The sequence below is a fragment of the Strix uralensis genome, chromosome 2 (genome assembly GCF_047716275.1).
Source record: "Strix uralensis isolate ZFMK-TIS-50842 chromosome 2, bStrUra1, whole genome shotgun sequence".
NCBI classification, from domain to species: domain Eukaryota; kingdom Metazoa; phylum Chordata; class Aves; order Strigiformes; family Strigidae; genus Strix; species Strix uralensis.
In genome coordinates, this window is record NC_133973.1 from 66,458,187 (window position 1) to 66,471,394 (window position 13,208).

The 13,208-nt window shown below is 41.0% G+C and overlaps 1 protein-coding gene across 8 annotated transcripts in view; it reads left to right on the plus strand.

Annotated features, from left to right (window-relative positions):
• Nucleotides 1-13,208, plus strand: part of MAP4K4 (mitogen-activated protein kinase kinase kinase kinase 4) — a 169,734-nt gene that overhangs the window by 116,327 nt on the left and 40,199 nt on the right. For all 8 annotated transcript variants that reach the window (XM_074859079.1, XM_074859082.1, XM_074859078.1 and 5 more), the window contains exons 8-12: nt 966-1,020; nt 3,395-3,473; nt 5,471-5,646; nt 6,322-6,394; nt 6,864-7,074. In XM_074859079.1, coding sequence (XP_074715180.1) covers nt 966-1,020; nt 3,395-3,473; nt 5,471-5,646; nt 6,322-6,394; nt 6,864-7,074 — 594 coding nt within the window. The remainder of the gene's footprint in view (nt 1-965; nt 1,021-3,394; nt 3,474-5,470; nt 5,647-6,321; nt 6,395-6,863; nt 7,075-13,208) is intronic.

Consider the following 13,208-nt stretch of genomic DNA (forward strand, 5'->3'; position numbering starts at 1 on the left):
GATTTGCGCTTGGTGAGTCCATGCCATTTTTTTCCAATCACATGCTTCATTTGACTTGTGATAGCCCCCAGGAGGGTTTGTTCCATAACTTTCCCATGGATTGAAGTAAGGCTGATGGGCCCATAATTTCCTGGATCCTCCTTTAATCCCTTCTTGTAGATGGGGATGACATTACCCTTCTTCCAGTCTTGTGGGATGTCCCCCAGTCTCCACAACTTCTTGAAGATTATGGAGAACGGCCTTGCAATGACATCAGCCATCTCTCTTAACACCTTTGGGTGGATATTGTCAGGGCCCTGTAATAGTTCGCATACCAACTCTTCCTTCACTGATGGTGGTCTGTGTTTGCATCAACCTGGAATTTTGTTACCAAGACCTGGGACCTAATCGTGCTGGTAAAGGCAGAGGGGAAGAAAACATTGAGAACCTCTGCCTTTTCAGCATTGTTGGTGACTAATACACCTCTCCTGTTTGACAGCAGGCCAATATTTTCCTTCTGTTTCTGCTTGTTTAAGTACCTGAAGAAGCCTTTCTTGTAGTTTTTGACATCTCTGGCCAATTTCAATTCGAGCTGAGCTTTTGCTTTTCTAACTGCATCTCTGAATGCCCTGGCAATGCCCTTGTTCAATCCTTTGTAAACAAGGGAATATTGAAAATTCTGTTGTTTCATAGAATTATATTTCAGGCAAATGTATTTTTCATTGTCATAATGTGAACAAATTTCTATGTGTTACTAGAAAGGTTTGTTTGCATACTCTATATGAATATGTGCGGGCATTTCTGCATATATATTATATGAAAACTAGGATTTTGATACTGTTACAAGAAGAAAGTAGCTTATATTATTTAAATAGCCGTGGTATTTGGTTTCGGTCTCACCTACAGGGCCTCTGTAAATAGTACTCTCTTACTGTCTGAATGGGTAAATCCACCTACTAACATATGGTGTCTCTCTTTTTATGCAGAGTGACCTTTGGTCATGTGGCATTACAGCCATAGAGATGGCAGAAGGAGCTCCCCGTAAGTGATACGTATGCTTCTCCAGTGGGCTGATTAAGACTGAAATGTATACTTGGGAGATGCTGGTTGTAATCTAAGCCTAGTTTTGAGGTTTCTGAAAGTATCCTTATGTTATTTCTGTTCTCTTTGGTTTTGCCTGACCTATAAATATAAAATCCCATAAATAGAAATTCTTTTGATAAAGATAGGATTGTGTTTAAGCATTACAGTGCAGACTGCAGTAATTTAATTTCTATAGCAGGAATATTTGGAAGCTAATCAAGTGTCAGACTTCCTTCCTATGGGTAGTATATTGTGTTTTGGAGTTGTGTCCCAATTTGTATATGGCCTGGCCTGGGGTGCTGAAACCTCAGCTGAGGAGAGGGACAGTGGGGCCTCAAGAAAACTGACCTTAATGAAAAAAGTATCGGTAGCAATTGTTTCTGTGTCAGCTTTCTGTTGGTCTGGGTAATGCCTGCATTGCTTCTGCTTTTGTTTCCACTCATTGGTGGGCAGTGTTGATCTTCCTTAGCAGCGACATGTCTTAAACTGTAAATCCATCTTCAGTACAAAGTATGGAACTTAATGCTCCCCGCTTGAGAATACTTGTCAGTAGATATGGGTATTTTTGAGAGAGAAACCTGGAAACCAAAATGCACAACATAGTATAGCTTATTTTCCCCTCACACTCTTTCTGAGTATCAAGGTAGACAGCAAATATGTGCGAGGAGGACAGAAGGGTTTAAAAAGAAAAGAAATTAGGCATGATGTTTTGGATTTTAATGGTAAATTTTATGAAAGTCCTTATTGAACTAGCAAATATGGTTACCCTCATTCCCAACTGGAGCTCTGTATTTAGAAAATAACAGCCTAAGTTACCTAACAATGAGTTAGTTGTTTTTTTATTTTACACATAAACAACCACCACAGTCCAGCTTGAAACCTCTGTCTTTGAAATAATCATGTTGAAATAAAGTATTGATATTTTCCTAGCTAAAAAATGGTCATTTCATTATAGCCGCTGCCTGATTTTTGTTGTTGCTGTTAATGTAAAATTTATAATTTGAATCACAACGCTCTTGTTTTGATTAGTGTTTTAGGAGGTCTGATGGTTTGGTGTTTTTCTTTTTCTTCCTAATTGCACGTTTGCATAAATGATCATGTGAGACCTGCTCCCAGGACACCTCAGCCAGCTCTGTATTAACAGCGTTTGAGCTACCACTTGACCTCCTTTTTGCCATACCTTTTTGTTCAGTGCACTGGGTTGCCTGGATGGCTTCCAATTAAAAACTTTGTCTGTGGGTTTTGTAAGCCTGGAATTGGACAATAATAATTTTTCATTTGCAAACCGAGGCAGAGCTTGGCCCCTCTTTGTGTAGAAGCACCAGAGGGGCATTTGAGAAGTAAGCAAAGATCCTATGTAAATGCTGAACAGCTCTTGCCTTGGTCTGTCCTCTGGCATGTGGGCTCTGCCTCCTCCTCCAGCAACGGCTGAAGAGTCCATCTGTAGGCTTGATGGTCTGATGGGATCCACAGGCATCCAAGGGACTTCTCTGCCAAGGTTGTGGCCCCTTATTTCTGAATCCAGAATTCTCTTCACATCAGTCTTTCTCCTGAATTTATGTTATGTAGAAAACATTACCTCTTCCTGCAGTGATCATTCAGGCTGAGACTGATGGTGCAAGAGGTCAAGCATAGGAAGATGGTAAAAACAGAGGATTTGCTTCCGGTGATCTTTCTTGGGCAGCCTCTTTTTCTGCTCCCTTGTTTCCCTGCGTTGGCTCTGCTGTGGTGCTTTGCTATGGAACAGGAGGAAAGGCTGTCCCAGACTCCCACTAAGTGTCTGCTGAAACCAACAGGACTTTCTTTTGACTGATTTGCATTTCAGTTCTGCAGGGAATCCTTTGTTCGATACAGACCTTCCCATGCTTCAAAACGGTCATGCCTTGGAATAAAGAAAATCTCCAAGTCTGGAGAGTAAAATTGAGGCGTCCTCCATAATGGGAGAGAAGGGCAGGTGGAGGGAAGTTTATATGGAACAGTAACTTTGTCATTCTTCCCTTCTGCCATCATCATCTCCCAATATTTTATTGACCAGAACATAAGTTAGATGATTTGGTGCTGGAGGAGGGCCATGCACAGATGTTTCCATCATGGTTGATTCTGAAGGTTAATCCGTGCCTCGATCTCTTTCTCTTTTGGGGGCAGCCCTTGGCACATTGAGCTGTGGAAGTGTCATGATTTCAGGCTAACTCCATTTAGCTGTGTTGCTGTCTGCATCTGCTGCATGTGTGGGATGGTGGGAATGATTGTGGAAGCTGAAGCTGTGGTATTGACAGAGCAACTAAGCCAACATCTGTATGTTTCTGTTGGGTTTTGTTTTTTTTTCCTTCAGCGCTTTGTGACATGCATCCCATGAGGGCACTCTTTCTGATACCCAGGAACCCTCCCCCACGGTTAAAATCCAAGAAATGGTATGTATTATTAGCTATATCTTGTTTGTAGCTCTTCTTGTAGTGTCATGTTTTCTTGTGTCTCATCGCATGCTGTTTTGTTACTACTTCCGCAGGACTGTAAAGCAATTTTAAGTTAGCAAAAATCACTCTGTTGTTATCTTCTGTGCCACTGAATCAAAGCATGAAATAAAAAGCTTGCATTGTTTATTTAGTTCTTTTTGTCCCAGAGAAATTTTATCTTGAATTGTGTGAAAATAAAAACCAAGCTTTTTTTTGACAGCAGAATCTGTATTAAGGTGACAAATAGATCTATATTTTAAAAAATAAACTCTCGCAGCACTCTTAATATGCAGTATGTTTTCTCAGATGTATTATAACACAGAAACAGAACAGTACTATAGTGTTCTAGTTGCTAAGTTGAAAGGAGCTATTAAAACTAATGAAGGCTTTTACTATAATTATTGTAAACGATTGGAATTGAGTGTGCACTTCTTGCCAGCTGAGAAGAATCCATTAGCATCGGAGGATTTCCTCCCAGTTACTGGTTACAACTGGCACATATGAAACAGAAATACTCCCTAGAAAGAGGTTTCATATAGTTTGAATGTGATCACAGGATGCTGTGATCCTGTCAAAATAATGAAGTGATTTGACTGCCTATTCAATATCAACATAACATAAATTGTTCTTGCTTGCTGGGCTTGGTCTTTGCCTAGATTGACTTACTTATGCACTTGTACTGTCAAGGCATCCCTCTCTCTCATATTTGCTTTCTGCATATGTTAAAGGAATAGAGATGCATACACAGTATTTGCATAAGCCTTTCATTAACCTTTTTATTTAGAATAATAGCACTTAATGCCTGAGGAATAAAAAAAAACCACAATGAAGTTACTTTGAATTCAGCCTTTTAGATTACAGTAGGAAAGTGAAGGGATGGATGGAAACTGTTGTTTTTAAACTTAACCATGTAGTGGAGGTGTTTGCCACCCAAGCACAGGAGCAGGTTGAGAGCACCTAGCAATCAAAAAGTGACTCTGGCCAAAGCCAGTGCTGCTGTGACTCAACTGTTTTGATAGTGTGCTCAGTGGTGGGTTATGAGAAAATAGGCCAAATGATGAAAAATGCAGTTTTGAATATTTCCATTACTGGCATTTTGCAAGGTGGCTTGTTTGGTGACTTCTATCTGAAGAGGTCCTCTTTCAAGAGTTCAGGGGAAGTGCAAATTTAGGAAGGTGGTACTCCAGCTTAGCTAACTCCCATACCCTGTCGCTTCACGCGGCGTGCAGGAGGAGCTCGGCTCAGTTCAGTTCATGCCCTTAAATTGTATCAGTGAGGATTTGACCCCAGGTGCCTGTGTCGAACAGACAACACTGTTCAACACCTGCTTGTTGTTCTGTGAGATTTTTTTTGTGTGTGGCTCTTCAGGTAAAAAATAAAATAATCTTAAATTCTCGCAAACCTATCTCAGTGAGTCCAGGTGCATAGTAAAGCAGCGGGGTGCTGCTTGTGTCAGGGGAATGTCGGCCGTGGTTCTTGTGGCTTTTGGTATGGCTGTTCTGAAGCAGACGTGTCCTTAGATAGCATGGGCAGGTGGAGACACACCAGAGCTGCCCTGCCCGTGCTCCAAGCAAGCTGGATGCTACCCAGCTCTGGTCCAGAAGTAGCAGAGCTGGGTGTGCATGATTTGCCTTCACTAATAGATCCCTCCTTTCAGGGCAATTATGCCTGTGAAAGAGGGCACATTACTGTGAAGCTGTGCCTAAGCACTGCAGGTATGTTGGTATTGCCGTGTGTCCCTCCAGCCCTGTGTCCCTCCAGCCCAGTGCTCAGCTGGAGCACACTCAGCTCTGTTTAGGAGGCACGCTTGCAGACAGCGTGTGTACCATCCTCTGGGATGTGATGCTCTTTGAGGAAAGGAGCTAGACTTCGAGGAAGAACAGAAAAAATGTTTGAGCCGAATTTTACCTTTTATCTTGTTTTGTTTTGTTTTTTTTCCCTCCCTGCTTTCTCAGGTCAAAAAAGTTTTTCAGCTTTATAGAAGGTTGTCTAGTGAAGAATTACATGCAGCGACCTTCTACAGAACAACTCTTGAAACATCCCTTTATACGTGACCAACCAAATGAAAGACAAGTCCGAATCCAGCTTAAGGACCATATAGACAGGACCAGGAAGAAGAGAGGAGAGAAAGGTATGCAGGTTCTAAAAATCAAGTATTGTAGCTTGTTAAAAATACATGTTTTTGTCCTGCTTTGCGTTCTAAATCCGTACCCCTAGAAAAGCTCCAAACTACCTAAACCCTTGAAAGGTTCTTTTTTAAATTTGTGTTTTGACTATCAGCAGGCTTTTAGGGTTTCTTCTGTCCTGTACAGAGAAAATACCAATTTCAAGTGTCTTATTTTCAAATAAATTAAATTTACTCACTTCTGGGCCACTAAATCTTCATACAAACATTAAACAGTATTTAGAAGGATATTGGCATATATGCCTTTCCCTTTTTTGGTCTGTGGTAGATTCATTCCTGGAATGGTACCATAAATCAGACTTGCAGGAAATAACCCATCACAAGAACTATGAAGCAAATGTCTTGGGCAGCCTGTTCTCTTTATTCAGGTGGTGCAGAGGTTCTCCAGGTGTCTTGTCATACATATAAAACTTGGTGACATTCAGGGAATTTGCTGAAAGTCTGCCACAAGACACTGCGCTGCTTTACGAGTATGGGAAGATGTAGAATGAGTTCTAGGGTCTGCGATAGATCTTCTCACTGAAGGGAATAGGAACTGCTTCACTAAGGTGCTACTGCAACTCCCTACTGTCCTAAAATTAAAGATAAGCTCTATCTAGGCCTTTGTTTCTTTCCTGTTAGATGAGACGGAGTATGAATATAGTGGAAGTGAGGAAGAAGAGGAGGAAGTGCCTGAACAAGAAGGAGAGCCAAGGTAATAATTACTTTTGGGAGTATTCTGGGCAGTCCATGTCAAGTAAGTCTAAAGGTTTGTGACTATAAATCAGGAGCATGCTACATTTCTGTCTCTTATTAAGTGCACACATAAGCCACACAAACCACCCAAAGGGTTTGAATACCTGTTCTTTGACTGCTAAAGGTTTTAAAGCTCCCCCTCATGTGTCTTAGAGCTAACGAGCTCTGGATGGAGGGAGATTTATGGCAAATATGATTGGTCAGGGGCTCCACAATGTCAGAGTTGGTCTTTATTTTGCTTGGCCTCATTTCACGCCTTCCACTGAGACTGTGTATTTGACACGCATCCAGTATCTTTGCTCCGAAAGAAATGAGATTAAAATTTAACATCATGCTATATTTTATTAATGTTCCCTTGCTTTGGAAAAGGTATTTAATGGCCCATCAGGCTTTATTGTACAGGAGGTTTTAACTTCCTCTTGTTGCAGTTCCATTGTCAATGTGCCTGGAGAATCAACCCTCCGACGTGATTTCCTGAGACTGCAGCAGGAAAACAAGGAACGGTCCGAGGCCCTTCGGAGACAGCAGCTGCTGCAGGAGCAGCAGCTCCGTGAGCAGGAGGAGTACAAGAGGCAGCTGCTGGCAGAGAGGCAGAAGCGCATTGAGCAGCAGAAGGAGCAAAGGAGGCGGCTAGAAGAGGTAGAGACAAGAGGCTGGAGCTCGGAGGGGCAGAAGCCCCTCTTCAGCTCGTGTTTCCCATTCCCACGCCCATTTAAAAAGAGATCCCTGTAACCCCAGCACGTCTCAGGAAAGAAAACAGTATGTGCAAATCCGCTGGCAAATGTAGAGCAAAGCACTTTAAATCCATGTCTGGCTACTTGAATATAAGCTGTCTTCCAAAGCATTTGAATACCCAGCAGCTACTGTGGAGGCAACAGGAGCCCAAGCTGGGTTGTTTGAAGGTATCTGGGGGGAGGCTGTGTCTTGGTCTCTGTTCCAAAGAAGAGGCAGCATGTCTGGACTTTGGGTAGCTGTAGAGAAAGGGAGACATTAATTATTCACAGATGGATTTTTTTCTCAAGATTACTTTTTTGGGGGCCATGACATGCTTCAAATTTCCCTTTAAAGCTTTCTCAAACATCTGTGTTTGACACTCATTCACGATAGGTAGAAGCCTTTTTCTTTATGTATTGCTCTCGTGCATAGTAGCATGATGACTAAAGGCCACCTCGATTTATAAATATGATTTGTAAACCAGTGTTAAAATTATAATTCTGCAAAAATTACACATATGCAAATCATACCTTTGTGATATGGTAAGCGATTTGAATACATTATCTGAAGATAAAAGAAAATTAATGTACACGTACAATATTGTTCTGCCATACTTTTCACCTCCTAAGATCTCATGTAGTTTATATACATGTAGATGGAATATGCAGTGCGAGCATCAGAGGTGGGAGGATTTCAAAACAGTTCTTCAGGCCAGAGCTGGGTATGAACAGAGCTGAAGTGAAACCAATCCTCTGGCTCCTCAGGAAGTGCAGGGTCAAATTCCAGTTGTCCTTAAATGACCTCATGCTTGAGTCGCTGTTTCAATTGTACACTTAGCAATGATGGAAAAACTACACCCAGTCTGGTTTTCCAAATCCTAGTAATGTTTAACGAGGACGCAACCAAGACCAAATGTTGATTTGCATCCCGTGATGTGTTTACATAACAAATAATACAAAGTTCCAAGTAGCTTTCCAGGTCACATTATGCTCCTTATCCCTCTTTTTCAATGTGCAAGTGAGTTTAGTGCTGCTATAAGGAGGAACTGGTAGCAAAGACTGAGCCACACATGAAGCCAGAAGGAGGGACAAGGGAGAGGCATATAAACTCCATTTCTCTTCTGTTTCTTCCCCACCCTTCTGAGATTGCCAAGATAAACATCATAGCACTTCCAACTGTTTTTAGACTCTGGCTCTGTAGCGATTTTGTGGGGGGAGCAAATAATAAAAAGAGGCTAGGAAAATATGAAAATAGAATATTTTATTGAGATTGTAGAAGATGGGCAAACGTTGAGATACTGCTCAGCCTCTAAAATTTTTCTTAGTGTGGAAGTCAATGATTTCTTTTAAATGTCCCTTTAATCTCTAAGGTTTTGCAGGTGGTACTTTTTTGGTGAGGAAGGAGATTACGATTAAATTATCTAGGTCATTTAACTTTAGTAGTCGGTGCAACTCTTGAAGTCTGGAATTTTGTTTTAAATAAAGGAGATGCTGCTGCTAGTAGTGGAAACTAAGCAATGAACCTTTTTGCTGCACAGGGTTGAAGTTTTTGGGGATGTTGCAGAAATCATAATTTAACGAGCAGTTAAAAAGAAAAGACAGTTACCTGAAAGTTATGTTTAATCAGTTACGCTTTTAAAAATACAAAACAGAACTAACAACTTCCGCAACCGCAAGATGGCATGTAATGTAGGTTGATGTATTACTGAATAACGTTACACAGTAAACCACATAAAGTTTGTAAGAGAAAAGCTTTAACCTTTTATTGAGTCTATAACCTCTGCCTGCTTCCCATGGAGACATAAAGATGAGTGATGAGCTATAAAGGTTTCATTTTGCAGGTGATGGGGCGGGTGTATTGTTCTTAAAGTAAATTTTAAAAAAAGGCTCGCTTTTAGGTTTCAAAAGACCCCACTTAGTTCACTGGATCTTGTGTTGGAAAAATGTATGATCCCAAGTGATTTTTAACAAAACAACAGCCAAAACAAGCTCTTTAAGATGGGGGAAGGGTGGTAGACACATATTTAGATAAACATCAGTGTTGTGACACAATTGAAGGCCGAAATATTGAAATGTTGTCACTTTGTCCTTAACTCACCCCCCATCCCCCCCCACCCCCCTCCCCGTTTTGATGAAGCCAGTAAACAATGAATAGCTTGGTAATGGGAGTTAAGATTAGTGTCAGGCATTGAATCTCTGGGCTTCCATCACTTTGTTGATATTTTTACCAAGCCTTGCTTTCTTGTAATTTTTGCTTCTGTAGAGTAAGTGTATGTTTGGATATACCTGTTAAACATTCTTTGGGAAGAATTTTATGCATTAGATAATCTCCCTGGACAAGTTGCTTATACTTCCCTGCCTTCTCCCATCCCCCCCCACCTGCCCCTCCCCGCTTCCTAAATTAAAATTGAGGGCTTGTTCTTACAATGCTGGCACAGAGCCTAGACAGTTTTGACCAAGACTGCAACAGGAACGGTGTTTAGGACATCTGCCAAAAACTGTAATTCTCAGCAGTATTAGAGAAAAAAATTACTTTTTAAAAGGCATATAGGTGACTTCTAAAACTTGTTATTGCAGGAACCTTATAATTTGTGTATTACTGAGGATGTGGAAATAATATGTAGTCAAAGTACAGAAAATTGCCTGAAACATTTTGGGAAGGGGATTATTTGTCCTTCCCCAGACCCCCCTTTAAAAATCATATGAAGACTAGTTGCATAAATATCAGCTATATGACATATAAATGTTTAGATGGTTAAAACAAGAAATCTGAGCTGTTCCTGTCTGTTCTAACATGTGTCTATGTTTCTCTTCAGCAATGTGGAAACACCAGTGCTCAGTGTGACGGGTATGGAAAGGCATTTGAATTTGTGCTTTGCAAAACTGAGTCTGGTTTGGGAAATTCAGAATTAGCTGTGGTGAAATCCCATTCTGTGTGGACCTCCGCAGTTCAGGATAACTTCATTTAAATAGTGTCTCTGTCCCTGGTTATGAGAAACTAAGAGGGATGTTTTTGAAGTGGTAGGTTATAGCTCCATTCGCAAGTAGTCCAGTCCTGTAGAAGCAGATCTGTGGAGCAAAAGAATTAAAGTGCTGAGGTCCCAAAGACTTCACTCCACGTGGTTAAAGACAGGAGGAGTTCCTTTGGATTAGCTGAAGTCTAGACTGCGTGCCTGTTTGTGGTTGGAGTGCATCTGCCTTTTTAATTTCATCCAAAAGGAGTGGTTGGCACTCCAAGGCATCTTCAAAATATGAAACAAAACCGGGTAAGTGGAGACGATTGGATGATTCACTTCAAAGGAGCACTCCTGATCTGAACCAAGATGCTAATGTAGGTGTACCCGAAGGCGATTTTTGCCAGGGCTTTGTTTCTTTTACAGAAGGGGAGATTATTCGTATCTACTTAATTTGAATTGCTTGCAGTTTGGATTGGTACTGAGTAAGAAGTTCTGCTTCTGGTTTCTCTCTAGTGTGGGCAAAGTAAAAGTCTCTTCATTAATCTTTCCAATCCTCTTCCTAAGTTGATACCTAATTCTTTGTGAAAAAATCATTAACATGTATTTATCAACCTTCATTTGAATATAAGACAAATAATATTTTATGAATATAAAATTAGAGGATCTATATTTATCTTCAACATTTCACTGTATGAACGAGGTCCTGAATTCGTTGGTATACACCAACTGCATGTGTAGTTGCATTGCCCCCTCCTGGTAAATCATGCTCTACTGCATGGTCTTCCAGTTTGGAGATGTCGGGTTCCATTATGAGATCATCATCATTAACGCACCGTGAAATTGCACGAGGAGCCAGAGTATTGACACTGTATTTTCTGTATGGGTTTGGGTTTTTTTTTGTTGGCGTAGTAAATGCCAATTTTGTGAAATGTAGTAATTTGAGGCAGTATGGGCTCTGTCAAGATTCTGTTTTGGCATCTCTGAAATTTCTTTGAAGAGTTCCTGCCCTTACCTTCTGGTTAACAGTTAGCTCCTTGAAAATAAGCTTTTCATCTGACGTATACAAGAAAGTTGGAAATACTATATCCAACTAAAGAAGATCTGCATATGCATCTGTAGTTTCAGTGTATCCAGATCTATACCTGCTGTCTATTGAGCAACAGTGTTTCTCATCAGGCTTTTTTTGTAGTGCATGATAAAAATTACAATATCTAACAATCACACTTACTAAATTTAGAAGACCGAGTTTTATAAACAGAACTGACGTTGGTATTAACTAATGGTTTTTCCCGTCCCTCTCGCATCCTTTGGGCAAGCCTAAGGAGCATGGTGACCAAAGCTTTGGTGTGTCCTCATGGAAGAGCTGCTAGAGGCAGTCAGGAAGGTAGTCTTGTGCCAACAGAAGGAAGATGGGAAGCTGGTTAAAGGTCTGCTTCTGAAGTCAGCTTGGGTCATTGACGGCTTGTCACCAACCAGTGTTGTCATCACTTTGACAAGTGGTAGACTGGGACACAAGAGATGCTTGTCACTGTAGGTTTCCTTTCCCTGAGCTTGTTAAAAGTAAATTCCACTTTGTTAGGAGCCAGTAGCTTGATGCTTAGGTTTCAAGGGCCGTGTGCAAAGGAAGTGAAACCTTTCTCTTACGGCTAGGACTGGGAATAAGCAGATCGTGCGGGGTGTTTGTGCAGGCTCCTGCAGTGCCGGGTGCCTCCCTTCCCACCCGCCTAGCGAGGGGCTGAGGTGGTGTCTGATGGGAAGGTAGAAGCGATGCCAAGAAACTCCATCTCTCTGTGCACTTTGGCGTGTAGACAATAGCATACTTGTGCTTTGGAGATTTGACATAAATGCACACTGGTGTCAGAGAATCTTCCCCCCCCCCCCCCCCCCCCCCCCGTTCTTTTGCTGGTTAATAAATATCTACTGCTGCTGCTGAGCTAGCAATCTGGCTCGAAGTTTGCTTAAAAATCTCATCTTTTAACAACTGATTTTGTTTATTTCATGATGCCATGGGAAATCAGCTCTCGGTCAGTTTGTAACTTATTTTTCTCATAATAAGTTCAGTTATTTATAATTATTGCTGAATACTTTTGCAGTGATTCAAGAAGTGATGAATTTGTTTCATCCAAAAGACCTACGCTTTGCCCATCTTCCTTGTAGCGAGAATGATGCCATCCCAAGATCTGCAATATATCCACTTAACAATGTCAACACAATATTGTTAGACAGGCTTCATATGTTTAAGAAGTGTTTGAGTTGATAAATGTGCATATTAACCAGTCAGCAGTGTGCTGTCTCTTGCATCCTCAGGGCAGCAGAATTATTGTACTTCACATCTTAATTTTCTTAAACAAAGAGCCTGTCAGACTTGATTAGCCAAGAAGCACCTGAATATATTGACTTAAATACAGAAATTGTTTGACACAGATGCGTATATTCAGAAATAAAGGTGCCTACTTAATCTTTTTTACAGTGCTTAAAAAATGAAGGAGAAGCAGTGAAACCTATGAAATGCACTGTGTGCCATAGCTGCCTTGCAGCACTTCTGCTATTTTTATATCTACGTTCATTGAAGAGAGCTTGCTTAAGCAAGAGAGAAAAGACTAGTAGATGGATTTAGGAGAGGAGATGCAAGAGCAAGGAAGCTGTGTTTCTGAGAAGATACAGAAAATGTGGAGAAGAGCTTATGTTCTGTGGCACAGGAAGGTGGTAGTGAACTCAGGATGACACTATGGGCCAGGAAGGAAGGCATCATAGTTACAAAGTGGATGTATCTGAACAATGGTCTTCAAGAAGGATGAATCTTTCCAAAAACTGCAGCTAGTTAAAGAGAATCAGAAAGCAGCCTATTTTATTTAAGTACTACTAATTCTTAACCATCTTTTTTTTCCCCCAATATTTCTTCTCCACTGTCATGTCAGTATTGATTCCAGAAGATGGAAAAGGCTGTTGAGCTTTCAGTTACTTCATAGTCATGCAGGGTAATGTGCCGAGCAGAGAAGGCTCATCCTGTGAACTAACACAGGGAGTGTAGATTGGCCCTTGCTTGTTCAGTTGAGTACAACTATGAAACACACACCAGTAACTGGATTTGTGAACCCAAATA